At 41.7% G+C, this 20524-nt stretch overlaps 1 protein-coding gene across 3 annotated transcripts in view; it reads right to left on the minus strand.

Moving 5' to 3' along the window:
* Positions 1-20524, minus strand: part of CENPE (centromere protein E) — an 85082-nt gene that overhangs the window by 45706 nt on the left and 18852 nt on the right. For 2 of the 3 annotated variants that reach the window (XM_075929679.1, XM_075929678.1), the window contains exons 9-23: positions 19960-20011; positions 18491-18578; positions 16844-16970; positions 13063-13182; positions 10081-10239; positions 9361-9505; positions 7523-7611; positions 6260-6316; positions 6011-6178; positions 4615-4689; positions 4220-4342; positions 3712-3846; positions 3236-3413; positions 2625-2779; positions 347-661 (exon numbers count right to left, since the gene is read on the minus strand). In XM_075929679.1, coding sequence (XP_075785794.1) covers positions 347-661; positions 2625-2779; positions 3236-3413; positions 3712-3846; positions 4220-4342; positions 4615-4689; positions 6011-6178; positions 6260-6316; positions 7523-7611; positions 9361-9505; positions 10081-10239; positions 13063-13182; positions 16844-16970; positions 18491-18578; positions 19960-20011 — 1986 coding nt within the window. The remainder of the gene's footprint in view (positions 1-346; positions 662-2624; positions 2780-3235; positions 3414-3711; positions 3847-4219; positions 4343-4614; positions 4690-6010; positions 6179-6259; positions 6317-7522; positions 7612-9360; positions 9506-10080; positions 10240-13062; positions 13183-16843; positions 16971-18490; positions 18579-19959; positions 20012-20524) is intronic. The other variant, XM_075929680.1, reaches the window with a different exon arrangement.

Here is a 20524-nt window from a genome sequence, read left to right on the forward strand (position 1 = left end):
CCATTTAAAAACAAAAAACCAAAACCATCTGCATAAGTATTTTTCTCCTAAACACTAAGTCGTTCTTAGGTAACCAAAAGAAAAAAAAAAAATCTATCAATCATAATATATTACATGGTAGGACTTCAGCAAATAAGAAAATATTTCTCAGATTAATACATCCATTTTATGCAATTTTAGCTTACAAAAATAGCCACAATACCAGCAGGTAAGGTGCAGTAAATGGCTTTTGTGAAATACACAATTATTACATAATCTTCTGTCTCAGATTAAGAGTTTCTCAAGGAGGCCTCCACTATGAGCAAGTTGTAGTGAATATTCCCTACAAAAAGTGGAAGGCACCAACCTCTAGTCTCACATTGTCCACAACTGTTTTAAGCTTTTGGGCTTCATCAGATAGGTGTTCCACTTGGTGTTTCATTTGCTCACTTTCTTCAGATGCAGCCAACCACTTTTGCTCAAGTTCTTCATACTGGTATTTGAGCTGTAGATACTCCTGATCAGCCTTTTCATACTTCAGTTGAGTACTTGCCAAGTCTTCTTTTGATTTTCCAATTTCTTCTGACATGCCTTGAAGTCTAGTATCCTTATCAGCCACTTCAAAGAGTAGTTTCTCTCTCTCTGATGTTAATAAAAATAGCTCCTCTGATTTCTCAAATATCTGCCAAGTGAACTGGAATATTAGTATATGCGCTACAATAGCTAGCTCCCCATATGCAAAGACAAGAAATGAAAATAGGCTGATGAAAGCTTTATCAAATCAGTAAGTGGCTATGAAGCTACATTTTGCCCAGGCAACAGCCAAGACTTTAAAAACCAAACTACAAAGACCTGCTTCATTCTCCCGTCTCTGAACCCTTATAAATTCCTTGGGCTGGCTGACATCTCTCTCTTTAAGACAGGTCGTCTCAAAAATCTAGGCTGATATTCTTTAAAGAGATCTGCATGAAACAGATTTTATATGTACAACAACATATTATTATTCTCCAATATGGAAGACTTTGGTAAATCACTGTTCTTACCCTTTGAAGCATTTTTGGGAAGGGATTTTGTGATTAAAATTCTGCAGATGAAATTTATCTTGGATATTTTAAGTGCATATTTTGGGATGTAATTTTAGTTAAGTATTTGAAGATAAAAAAAAGTCATTAATAAAGGCCATGTAAAATTCCTTAAGCAAGGACTACTCAACATGCATCCTGTTTGTTTGCAGCCTGTGGTGCGGTTTGGTTTATGCAAGGCTCAACATAAAGCTCATGGATGGGATCCTTTGGGCATGGCATCCATTGTAAACACTCTCCACAACAGCTAGGAGTTTCACAAATGTGGTGAGCACTGAAAAACGCAAGCAGACAGGCTGGCTGGAACAGATGGGTACAGGGCGCTGGCATTTATAGCTCCCAGAAAGGCCAGGAGCACCAGGGCATTGTGGAAAGTGATGGCTGCTTAGCCTTGTGGACAGAGCCTGAGAGGTGCTGACTGGCTCACGCTGGCCACATTTGGGTCTGGCACTGTATCTTAAGACTTAATCTTTGTATTCATGCCTGTCAATGTGAAAGAAGCTATTTGCACATATACGCAACCACACTTAAGTTGCGGCCCTCAGCATGTGCTGGGAGTATCATTGTGGCCCTCCGGGGCTTCCAAACTTGAGTAGCTGTGCCTTAAGCTATAATGAAAGGAAGGTTAAGCAAATGAAACCAGCCCAGGACTTTGCTTTAAACTTCAAAAATTAATTATTTCATTCCCATCTATGATAGTAGAAACCTATTCAAAGGCCATGAATGGCCAGTCTAAAATTTGGGGCACTAAACCAAATCTCCAAATCCCAGCTGACCTCTAAATCAGATTAGGCAGTGCAGTTGTTTTATGAATTACTAACAAGTCACTAAAATGTGTTTTGGAAGTTGGGAAAAAATGGATTTCTTCACTTTTAAGTTTTGAAATATAAACATTAAATAAATTTGAAAAACCTACAAGTTATTTGGTTGTTTTATCTTTGTTCTAATCAAAATTTGAGCTACTTTTGAGAGCATGACTGGATAGCCAAGTAACCTTCTAATATAACAATTCAATATAAAGTAAGTAAGTCTTAAAGTACAGTATGTCTTAAGTTTAAGAGTCTCCCTAGAAAATGTCATTCATATTACACATACATGTGCATCTCTAGTGCATATCCTAGGGCAGCCAGTGAATCCTTAATATTTTTAAAATATTTGCAGATCACTTAAGGTATATCTACACTGCAGAGCTATCTCAGGATACCGGAAGTATCCCAAGGTAACTATTACACGCCTTTAAAGCAACCTGTTATTTCGAAATAACAGGCATGTTATTCTGGAGTCCTTGTAACCCTTGTTTCATGAGAGTTAAGTGACATTTCAGAATAGTGGTTTACTTCAAAATTAAATTTCAAAGTTACCTTGAAATAAGCTATGTAATTTGCTTAGTGCCCCTTCCTTCCTCAAAGCTACTCCCCTAGGGGAATCTGTATGCCCCATTTCTCCCACCTACCTGTTCTCCCTCCAGATCATGGACTACATACATGACAAAAGTTGCCCAATTAAAGACAGATACTGTTGAGTTGGTATAAGGCCTTTGTAACATCAGCTTTGAATTTTTACCTGTTTCTGAAGAATCTCAACTTTATTGGGTAGAGATTTGAATTCTGATGATGTATCTACTTCCTTTCGTAAAGCGGTGTTCTCTTCTACCACTTTATCCAATTCATTTTTTAAACTGGCCATCTCTCTTTCTAATTCCACAAGTGATAACAAATCTAAAGATTTTGAAAGATTTAGATTAATTAAAAAGTTTTAAAGAAGTGGAAAAAAGACCACTTTGTTTAACAGGCAGAAGATGCACACATGTATGTTTTAATTAAATTTGATTAAAGGGAGACTTGTTGACAATGAAAGGAGATCAGGCTGCCAAGCAATTTTTTTTAATCTCAGAATTATTTTATGACAAAATTGTCCCAAATATATATATAAATACACACACACACACACACACACACACACACACACACACACACACACACACACTTTAACTTCTCTGCAGAGCCCAAACTGGTGAACAATGAATCTAAGTGCTTGAATGAAGTAAAGCTCATTTGGTCTTACTTTACACCTTCCCCATCTCTCTTAAGCCTCCTCCCCCAACTATTAATGTCAATATATTACAAAGTGGGGCTATTTACTAAATAATTCAGACTATCCATTTTGAACAGTACCTTTCGGAGCTTTACCCTCTAAGAGCAAGGTTAGCTTTGTGTTTTCTTGAAAGGCAGATTGTAGCTCTCTCTGTAAGTCAGCTTGCATTTGTTTGTAGCTCACTTTTCCTGCTTCTAATTGACTTTGATACAATTGAGTGTCCTTTTCCATTTGCTTGTAACTATTTAAGAGTTCATTCTGTATGAAAAAGAGTAAGATTACCCTAATCACAAAATTACTGTGACAAACTAAAGTACACATTTAATAATAAGCAAAGCCCTTTTTGTCATGCCTGTTGAACAAGGTTTCCTCTAAGTTGCACAGTAGCATGGCCCCACAGCTGCTTAATGAGCCCCAGCCCAGCCAGGGGCTCAGGACTCCATGCACACAGCTCTCTGGCTTGGGTAAGGTTCCTCAGCTACTGAGGACAAAGTAGCAAGTCTCTCCCAGCTGGTAGGCAAGAAGCCTATCACTTATTTCAGCGTAAGTTACTTGCCATTTTCTCTTTTAGCTCTAGATTTTCACTCCTGAGAAATGCAGATTCTTTCTTAGCATCCAGGGCTACGGTTTCCGTATCAATGAGAGACTTACTCATTTGTTGAATTTCATCAAGTAATTTATCAGAGTCTCCCTGTAAGAATGAGACAGATATTAAACCCAAAACAACCAGAAACTAAGGTAAAGCAACTATAATCTTGTTAGGAACCCTACACAGCCAAATAACTATCATACTGGTTTTAAAGAGTCCTAGACAACTTGTACTTAAGTGCCACAGTAGTAATTTTTCTAGTAAATCTTCCTTAGACACAGGTACTGATATAGGTAGTGTGAATTGTATTTGCCCTGTAAAAATTCACAAGTGTTGAAGAGTAAAATGTAGTCAGCAGAATACATCTCTCATATAGTAATTGTAAGCTTTTTCTGGGAGGATTTCATATTTTCCTATTGTAACCAAATTAGTCCCCCCCCCCAAAACAAACAAACAAACCAGAAGAGAAGTTTACCATTGAAAGAGACTCATCTTTCTTCCCTGTTTCTGCCTTCTGTAGTTCTTCCACATATTTCTGCAAGTCTTTTACTTGATTTTCTTTTTCTTTAAGCTCTTCCAATTTTGATTTTAATTCAGTCTGGGGGAGAAAAAAAGAAAGAAAAACAGCATAAGCAGGTGGACAATTTAAGTACCTAATATGGTTTTACAGGTAATTTTTTTTTGGTTAGGGAAAACAAACCCCAAAACAAAAAACCCAGCACATGAAACATACCGATTAAAAATTGATCAGTGCCCAATTACTTTATCTACTAAAAGAGTTAGTTTTGTACAAAAACAGATATTAAACTATGTATGTCATCCTATGTAGCCATTCAGTTGTTACATGCAAAAAGCATCAGCCAGGCTCACCTCCAGATCTTCATTGTATGCTTCGGCATTTTTAACTATATTCTGTAAGTTGGTAATTTCATGCAATAGTTGTATCTGTGGAGCAATTGAAGCAAAATTGCAGAGGATATTAGAAAGCACCCATCCATTAATTGGTTATTACCATCACCATGAAAATAAGCAAGATCTGTCTTAAATTTTCCTTGTGGTTTGGCAAGACAGTATGTGGCTGTTTACTATAGTTAAACAAGTAATTACATTTGTTTTAAGGCACAAAGGAAAAGTTGCATGAAGTCACAGCCTTTTACTTCAGCTTTGCAATAGTTTTAGAATTGTAAGATACCTCAACCTGCCATAGCCCAGACATAGGATGCAGTGAGATTCAAATAAGCAATTCATGCAGGAAAAACTGAAAGTGAATTTAAATCACTAAGATTAAGATCAGTTGCTATTGAGTTTGGGTTCCCAAGACTGAAGGCAAAAGTTTTAGATATGGTGATGCTCTCTTCAAAAAACCCATCATTACAACACTGGTTCACACTTTTTCACTTAGTAAAAGCTATTTCAGCATCTTAGAGAGAAACCAGTATTACAATAATCAGAGTTTACTGTCAACAAGCAGCACAGTCTTCACTCTGTCCTCCCAACCACCAATTGTTCACCCTCGGAGAATGTTTTACAACAGTCAGAAGATGCTCATATTAGCCATCAACTGTACTCAGCTAACAGGATTTAGTTTTGGTCTTTAGCATAACTTGTTTTACATTTGCTGTGAATTGGAAGCTTACTCCTTCTATACCATATCATTTCCCAGTACATAAAGGAATCATCTTAGGGTTTTTTGCTGACAAAGTATCATGCAGCAAAAGCGAGCACTTTAATGTCCCACACAATTACTGGTGAGTCTCAGTGACACAAGACTTAAATAGTTATAACTCAAACCTACACATGTTATGCATTTTAGCAATGTAATAAAGCAAGATCTTCTGTTCAAAATGTTTGAGTTAAATATTTAAAATAATGTTTAGAAAGCACTGTTTAGGAATGTTAATGACAACAATATTCTTGACAAAAACCAAAAAAATATGTATTGCAGATTAGTCAATTCAATTTTGACTGTGGACATTACCCAAATTACAAACAGCTCATTTGGCTACATTTCAGTTAATTGTAACACTGAGCTTGCCTACATATTGAAGTCAGAAGACTGGAGCAAATTATTCTCCATGACCAAATTCTACAGCCCTTCAACTAGTCTAGATATACTTTAGAACTCTGTGTTCATGATCCTTTGTAGTCAATGACTTTCTGAAAACCTGTCATTTGAAATAAGGTCTTATATTACACATTTCTGAAAATAGACTTTGCCTCCATTTTCAGCGAGGTCATACCAGTAATGTCAATTTCAATATCTTACCTCATGGTCTTTTTCAGTTTGTTTTTCCAATGCCTCAAATTCATCTATTTCTATCTTTTCCTTCAGTTTCTCCTTCAGTTCACTTATCTCCAATTTCAGCTGTTCATTTTCTAATACTAGGCTGTCAAAGTTAGCTTGCAAGACGTTCACCTCATTTATAGCAATATCCTGAAAAAAAGGAAGAGTCATGTTATGAGGAGGTTTACTTGTATCTTATAAAAATTAATTTAAGACACTGAGCTGGCCTACCTTTTCGTGTGCTAGGGTTTCACAGAGCTGGACAGAATCTGCAAAGTCTTTTTGACTCTAGAAAAAGAAATGCTTTCTGTTAGTTACTCAATCTTAGAAAACGGCTAAGTTAAAAAATAGTTGATTTAAACTCTGGCTACTCATACAATCAGCCCTCAAATTAAGATGCATTTTTTTAACCACACTCTTAAGACTAAGAAGATAACATTGGTTAGTATAATGATTAGAGATATAGGAAGCATAACTGATCTTGTACAAGAAGTCAGCCTGGCCAGATCAAATTGCAAACTAGGGATGTTGTTGGTTAACCCTAACTGACTGCACACTAAGGGTACGTCTAGACTACATGCCTCTGTCGCCAGAGGCATGTTGATTAGGCTACCAGACATAGTAAAATGAAGCAGTGATTTAAATAATCGCCGCTTCATTTAAATTTACATGGCTGCCGCGCTGAGCCGACAAACAGCTGATCAGCTGTTTGTCGGCTCAGCGCGATAGTCTGGATGCACGGGTGTCGACATCAAAGGTATTTGTCGACCAACCAGGTAAACCTGATCAGCTGTTTGTCGGCTCAGCACAGCAACCATGTAAATTTAAATGAAGCGGCGATTATTTAAATCGCCGCTTCATTTTACTATGTCGGGTAGCCTAATTTACATGCCTCTGGCGACAGAGGCATGTAGTCTAGACGTACCCTCTGTCTAGGCAGCAGAGGGGAGGGCAGGGAGAGGCAGGAGCCAGTAACTGTGGGGAGCTGCCTGCCTCCCCCTCACCTTTGCCTCGCACAGAGGCAGTGGGGGTGGGGAGGAAGGAGAATGCAGGAATCAGTGCTCTGGGGGGGGGGGGAGGAAAGAGTGGTTTAAAAGACAGTGCCCCACAGGCACTTGCAGAGCCTTCTGTCTCCAAAACTGCTGCCTCTGATAGAGAGGCAGCAAGGCTGAGGGTTGGGGCAGGTAGTACACAGAAGAAGCTGGCTTTGAAGCCAGCTCCCTGCACTAACCAACTCCACAGAGCTGCCTCCTCTCCCTTCCCACTGCTTCCTCTCTATCACAGGGGTGGAGGAAGGATGAGGGAGGGCAGGTGGGAGCAACCACGCACCAGCTCCCACCTGCTTGTAAACATACAACCACTGAAAAATTCAGCAGTTGCAAGGTTTACAAAAAAACCATTTGCTAACATCCTGATTGCAGACTGAAAAGTTTCAGACAACAAATTTCCTTAGCTCTGTAAGATCTGTATTAAATTATGTATTTTGAAAGTTACCCAGTTCATATTAGCTCCAGAATTCCATTCACTTTCTGAGATTGCATCAGAGGTAGGCAGACATGGATACTCACATTCTGAATACATAGCTAAAAAAGAAAGATAGGTACATTAAAAAAAACAAAAAACAAGCAAACAAAATCCCCAGCAACTTGTTCATTATGGTGAAATTTGTTTCCTCACAAAAAGGATTACATTCGTCATAATCAGTTATTAGATAGCAATGTCTACAGATGTGGCTAACTAGATTTACATTTTTGCTCTTATGCAATCCTTCTATCGATGGCCTGAAACTATGCCACAAAGTACAGGTATCAACCTGACAGCAAACAAATATTAATCTAATGAGAGGAAGATCCAAGTTGATGGATTCTTTATTACAAAGCGAGAAGAACCGCAAGTAAGGAAATCCGCCTCCCCCCCAAAACCCCCCCACCACTACCACCTTGTTTTAAAATGATATACTACTTTTCCCCCTTTGGGTTTCCTCTAAATGCAATGTGCTCATCCTAGAAGTAGTTTTGAGGGAAGTGGGGAAGCAGGAAGGAGTTAAGTTCCAGTGAACAACTGTGTCCATATATTCTTATATAACCCTTATCCCCTGCTTTTGAGGCTTATGGTTTTAACAATGAATTCACCCATTTCTGCTGATCTGTTTATTTTATTACAAATCTTACTCAGCAATTTGGATAGGGACCCTATGTTGTAAAGAATTTTTTTTTTCCAGGATCTGAAACAGTTAATTTTAATTAGCCATCTGGAGTTGCATTTTCCTGGGAAGACACTGTGGGTCTATGCTTTTATCCTTTATCTGAAATAGATAAAACTTAAAAAACAACAAATAGAAGCTTCCAACACTCCAGTCATCTGAAGAAGTCATCTGCAGGGAGACGGGGAGCAAAGCCTTGGAGCATGCCCGCAGCGGGACAGCCCAGGCGCGCTTTTCTCCTGTCCCCCTGGTCAGCTGGAGGGGGGGCTGCAGCTAGTGTTCCCCCCCCCCCGGCAGACCAGGCTTTTCTTGCCTACCCCTGGGATAGAGCAGCTGGGGGCTGCCGGGTTGGTCCCACAGCGCCGCTCCGGACCAACCTGGCAGCACCCCAGCTGCTCTGCCCCAGGCATCCTGATTCAGCCGCTGCTGGTCAGTTTCAGCAGCGGCTGAATCAGGACGCCTGGGGCAGAGCAGCTGGGGTGCTGCTGGGTTGCTCCAGTATCGCCGAGGAGCCGCGCTACTGGAGCAACCCAGCAGCACCTGAGCTGCTCTGCCCCAGGCGTCCCCAAGTCAGCCGCTGCTGAAACTGACCAGCGGCTAACTACAGGAAGCCCGAGGCAGAATTGCTCTGCCCCAGGCTTCCTGGAATCAGCTGCTGATCAGTTTCAGCAGCAGCTGACTTGGGGACGCCTGGGTTTCTTAAGTTGAATCTGTATGCAAGTCAGAACTGGCATCCAGATTCAGCCGCGGTTGAAACTGATCAGTTTCAGCAGCAGCTAACGCCAGGTCCGACTTACGTACAGATTCAACTTAAGAACAAACCTATAGTCTCTATCTTGTATGTAACCCGGGGACTGCCTGTACTTTATTTGCCCCATTGGGGTGCTGTTTTTACCCTTATTAGGAAATCTAGAAGCAAGTCTTCTAGTTTGCTATTATTCATGTGCAGTATCTCTATTTTAGTACAGTACAGCAACTATACTTTATGACAACCGTAAATTCTTTTACTCCAAGCTATGTTTATGTTGGAGAGATCTCGCCCCATCTCAAAGACTTCATTTAGATAACCAGCAAACACTTTCTAAATCAGGTTTCCTAGTTAGTGTCTTCTCCTCAAACATGTACTCACAATCCTCCCTTTCTGAAAACTTCTCTGGCAATGTTATCATGTTGTTAGCACCATTTTCCTTTAGTTTTTTAAAGTTGGCAAAATAGCCCATGTCCTCTTGACTTATTTTCCCAGGGGCCCAAGTAACTCTTCTTTTTCTTCTGGCCTTAAAAAGGGGAACAACAAGAGTCAAATAAAGCATTAATAATAATAATAGTAATAATAACGGTAATCTTTTTTAAATTTTACATTTTGTTGTTCCTATAACAGTACAAGCAGATAACTATAGGGGGTGACTTTGTACTGTAGTTTTTCCAAAAAACTGAGTTCAGCTGAACACTGTTTTCCAGAAAATTACAGCTGATTTAAATTTTCCACCAGATAAAAAAAAACTTCACAACAAACCTGTTACTTTAAAAACTATCCTCAGCTTATTGACAAGGAAACAAAGGGAAGAGATTGTGTAACTCATCCTAGTCCTATGCTTTACTCACAAGGTCATCTTGTGCATATTATAGCTAGTTTACCACAAGGTCAGCTAAATAGCCTGTCATTGTACTGAAATGTCAACCAAAAGTCTAAATATTAGCCATTTCATAAATGGCCACTTACTAGATTTCACAGATCTGGGGGGGGGGGGGAGGGAGAGAACAAAACACCACACACAAAACACACGTTCTCCCATTATAACTCAAGGTTTTCCAGATACCTGTGTGACCTTGAATATTTACTTAGTCTTACTTTAAGTTCTTTCTGCAATGTAAATGAGGAGGAAGTGACGAGCATTTCAGTTAGATTGTGTATCCTATTTTCTTGTATTTTCTGGAGAGAGTTTTTTTCTTCTAACAGCTGAGCTAGTTGGTCTTTCTCCATTGCATGGAGATGAGTTTTTGAAGAAACCTATCATAAACAAAATCAAAGCAGTGTCAGTTTTGTTTCAAGTAAGAACTACTTTTAGAGAGATACATACATTAGCAATTTTTTTTTTTTAAGAGTTAACTTGAACAGCTTTCCATATGTTTTTTCAGTTTTCTTGATGGAATAATCTAGCCTGTATTTTTAAAAATTTACTACAGGTTGAACCTCTCTAGTCTGGTACCCTTTGTGGTCTGGCATGATTTTAGTCAGTCGGATGTCCACTTATGGATGTAGCCAAATTTCCCATGGTCCCATAAAGTTTGTTTACAGCTATCAGTCCTGGTTCTCAATGTTCTGCGCTGTTATTTATCTCAGGGGGTATGTCTACACTACCCCGCTAGTTCGAACTAGCGGGGTAATGTATGCATACCGAACTTGCTAATGAAGCCCGGGATTTGAATTTCCCGGGCTTCATTAGCATAAACGAGGTGGAACGAGGTGTACAGATAGTTCGGAATAGCTACGTAGTTCGAACTATCTAGCCCGTGCCGCGTGTAGCCGCGCGGCACGGGGTTCGCACTAGCCGGCTTTTAAAAATGGCGGCGCCGGCTTTATGCTAATGAAGCCCGGGAAATTCAAATCCCGGGCTTCATTAGCAAGTTCGGTATGCATACATTACCCCGCTAGTTCGAACTAGCGGGGTAGTGTAGACATACCCTAATTTACCCCTAAGTGTCTTCTAAAAGCCCAATAAGCAGTGGAAGTGTTGGCAATCCTGCTAGACCAGGGATGGGCAATAATTTTTGACTGGGGGCCACCCCGGAAGTGGTGGGGCCTCAGGCAGAAGGGGCAGGACCAGGACACTTCTGTGCTTCCCCTGATTGGTCTGGGGGAGAGCATGAAGTCTTTGCCCCCACCACCCGCAGAGAGAACCACCAGCTGTTCTGAACAACTGGCAGTTCTCTCTAGGTGCCCATGTCCCTGGCGGTAGGAGGAGACTTTGTGCCCCCCCCTTACTCCAGGCCAATCAGAGACTGTGGGCAGGGGATGGACATAAAGTCTCTTACTCCCTTCCTCGGGCATGTGGTGCTTAGGAGTCAACTGCCAGCGTTGACTAACCGCCACACGCTCCCTGGTTCCTAGGTCCTGATTGGCTTGGGGCAGAGGAGTGGGCAGGGTAGTGGCAGGGCCTGCATGTGCCAGATTAACCCACTTCGTGGGCCAGATCCAGCCCACGGAAGCCGTTTTGCCCACCCCATGCTAGAAAATATTGGACTTCCTATGGTTCAGCAAATTCTCTGGATAGGCACTGGTCAGGCCCTGAGGTTGCCACACTAGAGAAGTTCGACCTGTATTTATGAAACCCAATGTTGAACGTGGAAACCCAGTGTTTCATAGCAAACAAACACAAATTCCCTCAAATGCTAGCAGTTTATGACACAGAGTGTCAGAGTTTAAGCTAGATGTTTCTGAAAGATAGTCCTGATTCCAACATCAGATATCCATAGACTGTTTTGAGAGCCATTTCAGGAGAGTTCTTCGGAGAACTAATGTTCTGGCACTGCCATGACTGCTTTAGATACCACAGTTTTGCAGAAAAATATAAATGTTTCCTTAAACTTTACAATAAAAAGAAAAAGACCATCTTAGCAGAGGGTGGGCAAGACTTTTGGATAGTGTTGCAGGCCTATGGACAGGGATTAAAAAAGTTTGGGTCTCTTAAGAAAAGGGCTTAGATGTAGGTAGCAAGATTCTTTTTTCCTCCTTTAAAAACCTGCATACATTTTATAGGCTTTGTGGCATTAAAAACTATATATAGAATAGTAATTTATGTTTTAATTTACATTTTGGATCTTAAAGTAACTAATGATTCTTTAAGTTTACAAAAGAGCTATGCAAAAATGATTATTTTAAAAAGGAAGTTACAGCATGGAGCTAAATGTTATGCTCTTTCAACCTCTTAAGGGAGTATTCAGGAACTGAGGCAAACTTCCATTCTATATGGCTTTCTACAGTACAAGACTGGAACAAAGCCTCCTCTGATAAGATCTGAGCCTTAATAGTAACACTATCCACTTGAAAAAAAAAAAAAAAAAAAGAATCATTAGGAACAGTTTCAGGTACAACAAATACATCTGAATTTCTCATTCTGCTCTGTATGGAGATGACTGTAATTAATTGATTGGCTGTAAACAGAAACACTAAGAATAAGCCAGTTGAAAGTCTGCTGTAGTCTCCTTTTGTCAAGGGAACATATATTATGGTCTCATTACAGGAAATTCGTCAGTCTGACAAACTACAGGATTTAATTAGTGGATGTATGAGAAGTGATACTATTTAGAATTTTTCCTGTGTTTTCACTGTATATGATGCATAAGAAGACTGAACCAGGTGGACGTGTGGAGCGGAAACAAGGTCTGAAAATTTTCAGTCTCCTCTTAAATTCCTATCACTACTGCATTATAATAGTAGATTAAGAAATACTAGAGATAGGTTAGTGATCTTTCAAATGCAAAGAAATTTCTTTGATTGCTTCTAGAAACGTCTTGTTCGGAATTGACACCAAAAGACAGAAGCTAGTCATGCAGATCCCACTACATCCATAAACCCATAGATCTAGTTAAGTTAAACTTCACAAGATTCAGTACAGTTCACATATGGATCTATGGAAATGAGGACATACACATTAGTTACCATGAGCTGTGTGTTACACCATATTAATCTCACTTCAGTTTTTTGTATGAGATGTGAGTATGATCCTAAGTGTTTTAAAAGTAAATAGTTTTTAATAAGGTTAGTTGCTTTTATGTTGCATTATTTTGGTTACTTTAAATGCTATGGTTAGTTCAACATATTCTGTCATACTTCTTCCAGCTGTTTTTTCAAGTCCACTATTTCCTTGCGATATCGTTTCAGGAGGGCTTCATCATCCAGGACTTCGTTGACTTTTGGAGTGTTCCTCATTCTTTTTGCTGTATTGGCAAACTGGAAAAATGACATACCATACAAGACAGTGAAGCTTTCCAATAGAAAAGTACAGAGATTTATTTACTTCTGCTATCACAGTGAAGAGTCCTATTAACAGGATTGACTAGAAGGTAAAAATAATATTTACTATTTGGAGTAGTAGGAAACACTATATATCCATGTATTTAAGGCTGCTGTTATTTTCGCTTATTCCTAACTAGGGACCTACCAAAGTCATGGCTCATTTTGGTAAATTTCACAGTCCTACGATTTGCAATTTACAATTTTTAACACACTATACCATGCCCCATTACTACTGAACTGTTGCCCACAGAGCTGGACCGTCAGGGTGTGTCTATACAGCAAAGTTATTTTAGAATAATGTCTGTTATTCCAAAATAATTATGTGAATGTCTACCTAGCAGTTCCGTTATTTTGAAATTTCAAAATGAATGGCTTATTCCAATTTCTGTAAACTTCATTCTACAAAGAACAATGCCTATTTCTAGGGCTCTCCAGCTGTGCTGTCCGGTGATCTGCGCATGCAGATCGCCCAAACCTAACTCTTCCGGGTTGTAATCTACTCACCACGGGCGAGTAGATTACATAGATTGTTGAGCCCTGCTTATTTTGAAGTAGCTATTTCAAAATAAGGCATGTGTAGATGATCAACTTCTGCTATTTCAAAATAGCCCCTCACCAGGGCCATTCTAAGTTCTTCCTCCTGGGAGTCTAAATCAAGATAGCACATCTACATTTGGGAAACCTGCCTCAGATTAATTTTGAGGCTTCCTCGGAGTGTAGATGTGCCATTTTGAAATAAGCTGTTTCGGAATAACTATTCTGGAATAGCTTATTCTGAAATAACTGTGAGACTACGTCTACACTGCAGTCAGCACCTACCACTCAGGTTGCCCAGTTCTGAAGGCAACGCAGAAGATTGGCATGGCAGGGGATTGCCATTTTAATGTTGTGATGCTGCTGGCAATGTGCTGCCTTCAGAGCTGGTTGCCCGATCAACAGCTGCTATTTTTCTGCAACCCAAGTCTGAAGACTGCACAGAAATTATTCTTCTCCCCACCTCCACCCCGCCCACGCCTTTTTGGTCAGCACCTCCAATTGGAGAAAGGGTGGCGTGAGGGCTGTTCCCCACTCAGGCACTCAGCACGCAGAAGGTGGGGACCCACAAGAGACCCTAAAAATTCCTTATCTCTTTAGGTTCTGCTTACAAGACCTCCCCAGAGTCAAAGATTCATTGACACTGGAAATTGGACACTTAATGGTGGCAGCCTAATGACTTAAAACCCAGGAAGAATCATTTGAACTTCCAGAAGAGTACCTCAAGCTCTTTTACCACAATAGAGCTTGCAGAAGAAAACAGAAAATAAACTGTAGTCTAAGCACACACACACCCACCCACCCACCCACTCCCCTCCCTCCAGGGCAAGAGAATCAAATAATCACCTTAAAATAGATTATTTTATTAACAGAGCCAAAAGATATACAGGTTGGACCTTGCTGGTCTGGCACCCTTGGGACCTGACTGGTCCCGAACGAGGAGATTTGCTGGTGCAGGGAAGGTCCCTCCCCTCCTGGACTGTGCTGCCAATGGGTTAGGGCTCTAGCCTGCCCCTGCTGCTGTCTCAGTCTCTTGGGGCTCTCTAAATGCTGCCCTCTTGGGGCTCTCTAAATGCTGGTCCACTCTCTAAATGCTACTGGACCAGTTAAGGGAGGTACAACCTGTATTTGATAAAGCATTCTAGGTGTTAAAGCAACTGAGAAAAGAGCAGATTAAAACAGAGAAAAATGGTATCTCTGGCACAGCTTAGGTATAGTGAATGGGAGAGGAGGAGGGAGGCAAATGGATTTCACACAGAGAAGTTTAACCAAACAAGAAAATAAAGAAAAATACCCTAATCACAACTAAAAACATACATTTCTCTATCTACTCACGAGCAGTACTTCAAGATCCAATACATTCCCATGCCTGATATTTCTTGTAGGCACAGTAATTCCATTTGATTACTTCATCTTGCTTCCTCCAGCTACTAATTTAGAACTCCTATGAGGGTTACAGCTAGACTACAAGCTTTTGTCAGAAAAAGGTACACAACATGCATGTCTTTTTCCAATTCTTTTGTCGGAAGAGGCTTTCCGACATTTGGCCTGTCTAGTCTAGGCCAAATGTCAGACCCCACCCCCTTCCTTGTAGAACGAGGAATTCTGAAAGAGTGCACTTGCTCTTCTGTTTTTTTTTTTTTCCTTTCAGAAGAGCAAACGCAGTCTCTGAACGTGGTGGAGCTTTTTGGGATACCTCTGGTATCCTGAAACCCCCCTTCAGTCTAGCCGTACCCAAAAAAAGCAGGCAGCAGGAATATATTTACAACTTAAAATTTTAGCTCTGTATTCCATTGGTTCTTCTGGCTCTGCCCTTAGCTACCTGAGTTTAAACCGTTAGTTACCAAGTGCTAGCCAGCACTCCTCCTATCCATCACAGGTGATCTCCCCTGTTAAATCTTTATAGTGTAGGGTATGAGCATACAAGACCAGATTTCATGGTCCATGACAACTTTTGTGGCTGTGAATTTGGTAGGGCCCTGCTCATAACTTGAGGAATTTTTGGGGGAAAAAGGGAGGCTGAAAACTTCCCTTGTTTCATTTTTGGGCTAATACCAAGCAATGTTTCAAGGAAGACATTATACAGCCAAATTTGATTTTGCAGAACATGGAGGGAGCAAACTGAATCCTACAATTTTTACTCATCTGAATAGTCCTATTAACTTCCCCGGGACAACAAATTCAAGTAATGGCTGTAGGTTCAGACCGAATGCGCTTTATTTTGGGGAAGGGGAAAAACAAAAAACCCATACCATAACATTATGCACTTAGTGCAGAGTGCCTGATCTTAAATTCGAACTTCACATGTTAAGCCTCCTGAAGCAGTTGCTACACATGTACAAAAGTTAATCTAAGATGAATTTAATGAGCAAGAAGTTCATATTTGGTTTAGTTCTAAGCTTTCCTATCTCACTACAGAACTACAGATTTATTTTTTTTTCTATTGTGCTGCTGTTCTAGCTGTCAAGTGAGTTAATTGTGGAAAAAAGTCAAACTGTAAAGGCAGGGGAGGGGAACAAAAATTTAATCACCCAAAAGGTCGATTTTTGGCTTAAGGTCATGTGATCTTTTCAGGAATGGGATCAGTAGCCATGTGACAGGTCCACACAAAGGAGAAAAAAACATTACTATACAAGCAACCTTAAATTTGTCATTACCTAACTGAGTGTTTGACTTTGCAACCTTAATGGTTCTTAGCAGGGTTCACGTATGATTACACACGAACAAAATGATAACTATGCCCATAACAATGAAGTCCTTGAAAAGGAGAATGTGTGAGAAACTAGAGACTATAGTTTATACAGATGATGGAAACAAAAATAAATGAAAAATCTGGCAGAAGCAGCAGCATTCATACAACAAGCGCCAGAAGATGCCTGGGGTAAAGGCTCAAAATTTAAAGCAGTGCACTTCCAACAGCTCTTAAGTCCACAGGAAAGATCAAGTAGTCAGTTTGGTTACCAGTTTCTCAGCTTCCACACTTGGACCTACTTAGCCACATCATATTAATATTTAGGAGGGGGAAAAAAAAAAAAAAAAGAAGAGAATGGAATAATTTTACCTGAAGTGTGCTGAGAGTTTCATCAAATGAAACTGGAGTAATTGTGCAAATGATAACTGTCTTAGCGTTTCCTCCCAAGGAGTTCTGGAGAATTCTTGTCAACTTGCTGTCTCTATAATTTATGAAACTGTTGTGGAGGGGGAAGAGAAAAACACCAAACCAACCATGAAGCACAAATTAGTGTTCTACTGGCGAATAAATTAAATTACAAAAGGTAACAGATTGACCTAGCAACACCTGGTTTAAGATAGCAGATCTCTTCATGTCTGCCTGATGAAAAGAAATAAGGACAAATCTATATTATGAACAGAGCTTGACAAATTCGCTCACCCATGGTAAGTAGATTTTGACAGCTGGCAAGCTGTGATGGGGCGGAGGTGTCCCGCGGTGGCGAGGGTGACCTGCCCTACACTTCAACAACGCCGACCCCTGTGCTGCACGGGCAGCGCGGTGTTCTGACAGCGGTCTGCATCGCTTGCTCCCATGCGGCTGCCCAGCTGAGCAGCGTACAGGGAGGCCGAGTCCTGGGTTGGGAGACGGAAGCGGGGGCAGGGCTGCACGTGGGTGAAGGGCAGGGCCAGAGTGTGCATGCTTCCCTGACATTGGGGGGGAGGCACTGGGGCAAGAGAGCACCACATTCTAAAGGGGAGCAGAGGAGAGGAGGGAGGTGATGGAGGAGAGTAACAGAGGGAGAGGGGAGAACAGAGGAGTGAGCTAGAAGACTGCAGTGGGCAGAAGAGTGAAGGGTGAGAGTGGAGGAGAGGGGAGGGGGACGGGAGTCGGAGGAGATCAGAGAAGGCAGGAGGGAGACGGGGAGTGGAGCAGAGAGCAGAGCGTGGGGGCAGAGGCCGTGAAAGGAGGAGCGGAGGTAGGAAGCAGCCCAGGATGGGGCTCCTTAGTGTCTCCACTCTGGGCTGCTTCCTACCTCCGCTTCTCCTTTCACGGCCTTTGCCCCCACGCTCTGCTCTCTGCTCCACTCCCCGTCTCCCTCCTGCCTTCTCTGATCTCCTCCGACTCCCATCCCCCTCCCCTCTCACCCTTCACTCCTCCGCCCACCGCAGTCTTCTAGCTCACTCCTCTGTTCTCCCCTCTCCCTCCATTACTCTCCTCCATCGCCTCCCTCCTCTCTTCTGCTCTCCTCTGCTCCCCTTTAGAATGTGGTGCTCTCGTGCCAGCGCCTCTCCCCCTGACGTCAGGGATGCACGCACACTCTGGCCCCTCCCTAAGCCCATGTGCAGCCCCACCCCCGCTTCCGGCTCCCATCCCAGGACTCAGCCCCCCTGTACGCCGCTCAGCTGGGCGGCTGCACGGGAGCAAGTGGCGCAGACTGCTGTCAGAACTCCGCGCTGCCCGTGCAGCACGGGGGTCAGTGCTGTTGAAGTACGGGGCAGGTTGTCCTCGCCACTGTGGAGTGGCCCCACCCCGTCACAGAAGCAAACATGCCATCCTGGTCGTCCCGTTCGCCGGGTGCAAACATGCCATCCTGCACGGTGGGGGTGGCGAGTCTCTGTTTTGTCTGGCAAGTAAGGTTCTCTAATTTGTCGAGCCCTGATTACGAATGCAAATGGATTTCAAGGCTTGCTAGCTAGTCAACTGTGTAATGAGTTACAACTACTAATTTCCAGAATAGATGCTACAAACACTTACCCAGATGGGTCATCACAGAGTTTCTTAATTACTTGACCCAAGATGAATAGACTCCTGTTTATGTTACATCCTTCTTTAAGCCGGAGACCTAGAGATTACATAGAAACACTGCATTTACTTATGAAAGTTCACTTTTATCCTACATAATGATCAAAGTAACTATTTCAGAGACCGTAACGTAAGAACATAATAGCCATACTGGGTCAGACGACAGGCCCATCTAGCCCAGTATTCTGTCTTCCAACAGTGGCCAATACCACATGCCCCATAGGGAGTGAACGGAATATGGAATCAAGTGATCCCTCTCTTGTCATCCATTTCCAGACCCTGACAACAGGCTAGGGACACCATTCCTACCCATACTGGCTAATAGACATTCATGGAGGTTAGGTCCAGCAATGGATCTAGTTCTCTTTTTGAACCCTATTTAAGTCCTGGTCTTCACAACACCCTCTGGCAAGGAGTTCCATAGGTTGACTGCGCAGTGTGAAGAAAAACTTCCAGTTAATCTATCTTAGGTACACAGGAGTTGCCATAACAGATCTGACTATTTTTCCATTTAGTTCTGTAGTCTGAGAGCAGCCAATAGAAAATGATGTAGAAGGAGTTTTTAAAACACTAACAAAAAATCCAACATATAACCAACTAATGAAGCTCACTCAACCCCACCTCCTGAGTGATAACTGAAGAATGAGCTTCTCATTAAATAATGAATTGGTGGCTGGCAGATGCCTTTAGGGTTTGTATCTACGCAAAAATTTTAATCCCATCTAAGATAACTGTTAATACTCTGATTATGGCATAATTTGTGAGCTTTTGGCCTCAATAATAGGTTGTGGTGATAACACATAACAAGGGATTTATGTGAAAAACAAGTAGCATAGGTTGGACCTCCCTAAACTGTGGTCCCAGAGAGCCCTGGGGCTGGGAACCCAGTGCTAGCATGGCCAGCATACAGCAGCTACGGCTAGGGTTGGAAGCCCACAACAGTCCTGGCTGGGGCCAGCAGCCCAGAGGCCCTCGCTAGGGCTGACCACCTAGACAGGCCATGGGACGGGGAAGGGGGGCGGGGACACGCAGCTGAGCAGGAAGCATTGCCAGCACCGGGGAGGATCAGTGAACTAAGAGACTGGTGGCAGGAAACCTGCCCTGATCCAGCAAATTCCTCCATTCAGGACCGGTTAGATCTCAACGGTGCCAGACCAGGGAGTCTCAACCTGTATTTACATTTTAAGTTTGTTTGCCTTTTAATTTTTTTGAATAGCCCCTTGTTCTGAACTATCGCCAACATCCTGGCTTCTTTTTCCTCAATGGTTCTATTTACATTTAGAATCCAGCACACTGTAGACAGATAATTTCGTCTAGGTTATATTACTTTCCAGCTGTTATAATTTCAGTCAGCATTTAAGTGCTAGGCAGACAGACACACCCCCTAGGAAACTATTACAGATTTAGTAGTAGTTACCTACCTTCTGATCCTGTTTGTCTAGCTCTTTCACTTCCTGCCAGATCCACTAAGTTCTGCAAATTCATTAAAGATTTCATGAAGCACAGGTCTCAAATAAGTCAGTTTTAAATGTTCTCAGTTCTAAATATATGCTAAGAATTTCAGTCCACATTTTGTCAAGTATCAGAGGGGTAGCCGTGTTAGTCTGAATCTGCAAAAGCGACGAGGAGTCCTGTGGCACCTTATAGACTAACTGAAGTGTAGGAGCATAAGCTTTGGTGGGCAAAGACCCACTTCGTCAGATGCATGTCACATGCATCTGACGAAGTGGGTCTTTGCCCACGAAAGCTTATGCTCCTACACTTCAGTTAGTCTATAAGGTGCCACAGGACTCCTCGTCGCTTTAGTCCACATTTTGTAAGCAAATAGCTTTGACATTTCTATACTATACACCAACGAGACTAAAATTTTCGTATGTTTCACGAAGAAAATGACTTTAAAATAATCAATGTAGACTCCATTACCAACATCACAAACTCTATCCATAAACTTGCAATGCAAGTTTTCCTTTTAAAATATGTACTCTT

Source organism: Pelodiscus sinensis, chromosome 5 (assembly GCF_049634645.1).
Source record: "Pelodiscus sinensis isolate JC-2024 chromosome 5, ASM4963464v1, whole genome shotgun sequence".
Lineage (NCBI taxonomy): Eukaryota > Metazoa > Chordata > Testudines > Trionychidae > Pelodiscus > Pelodiscus sinensis.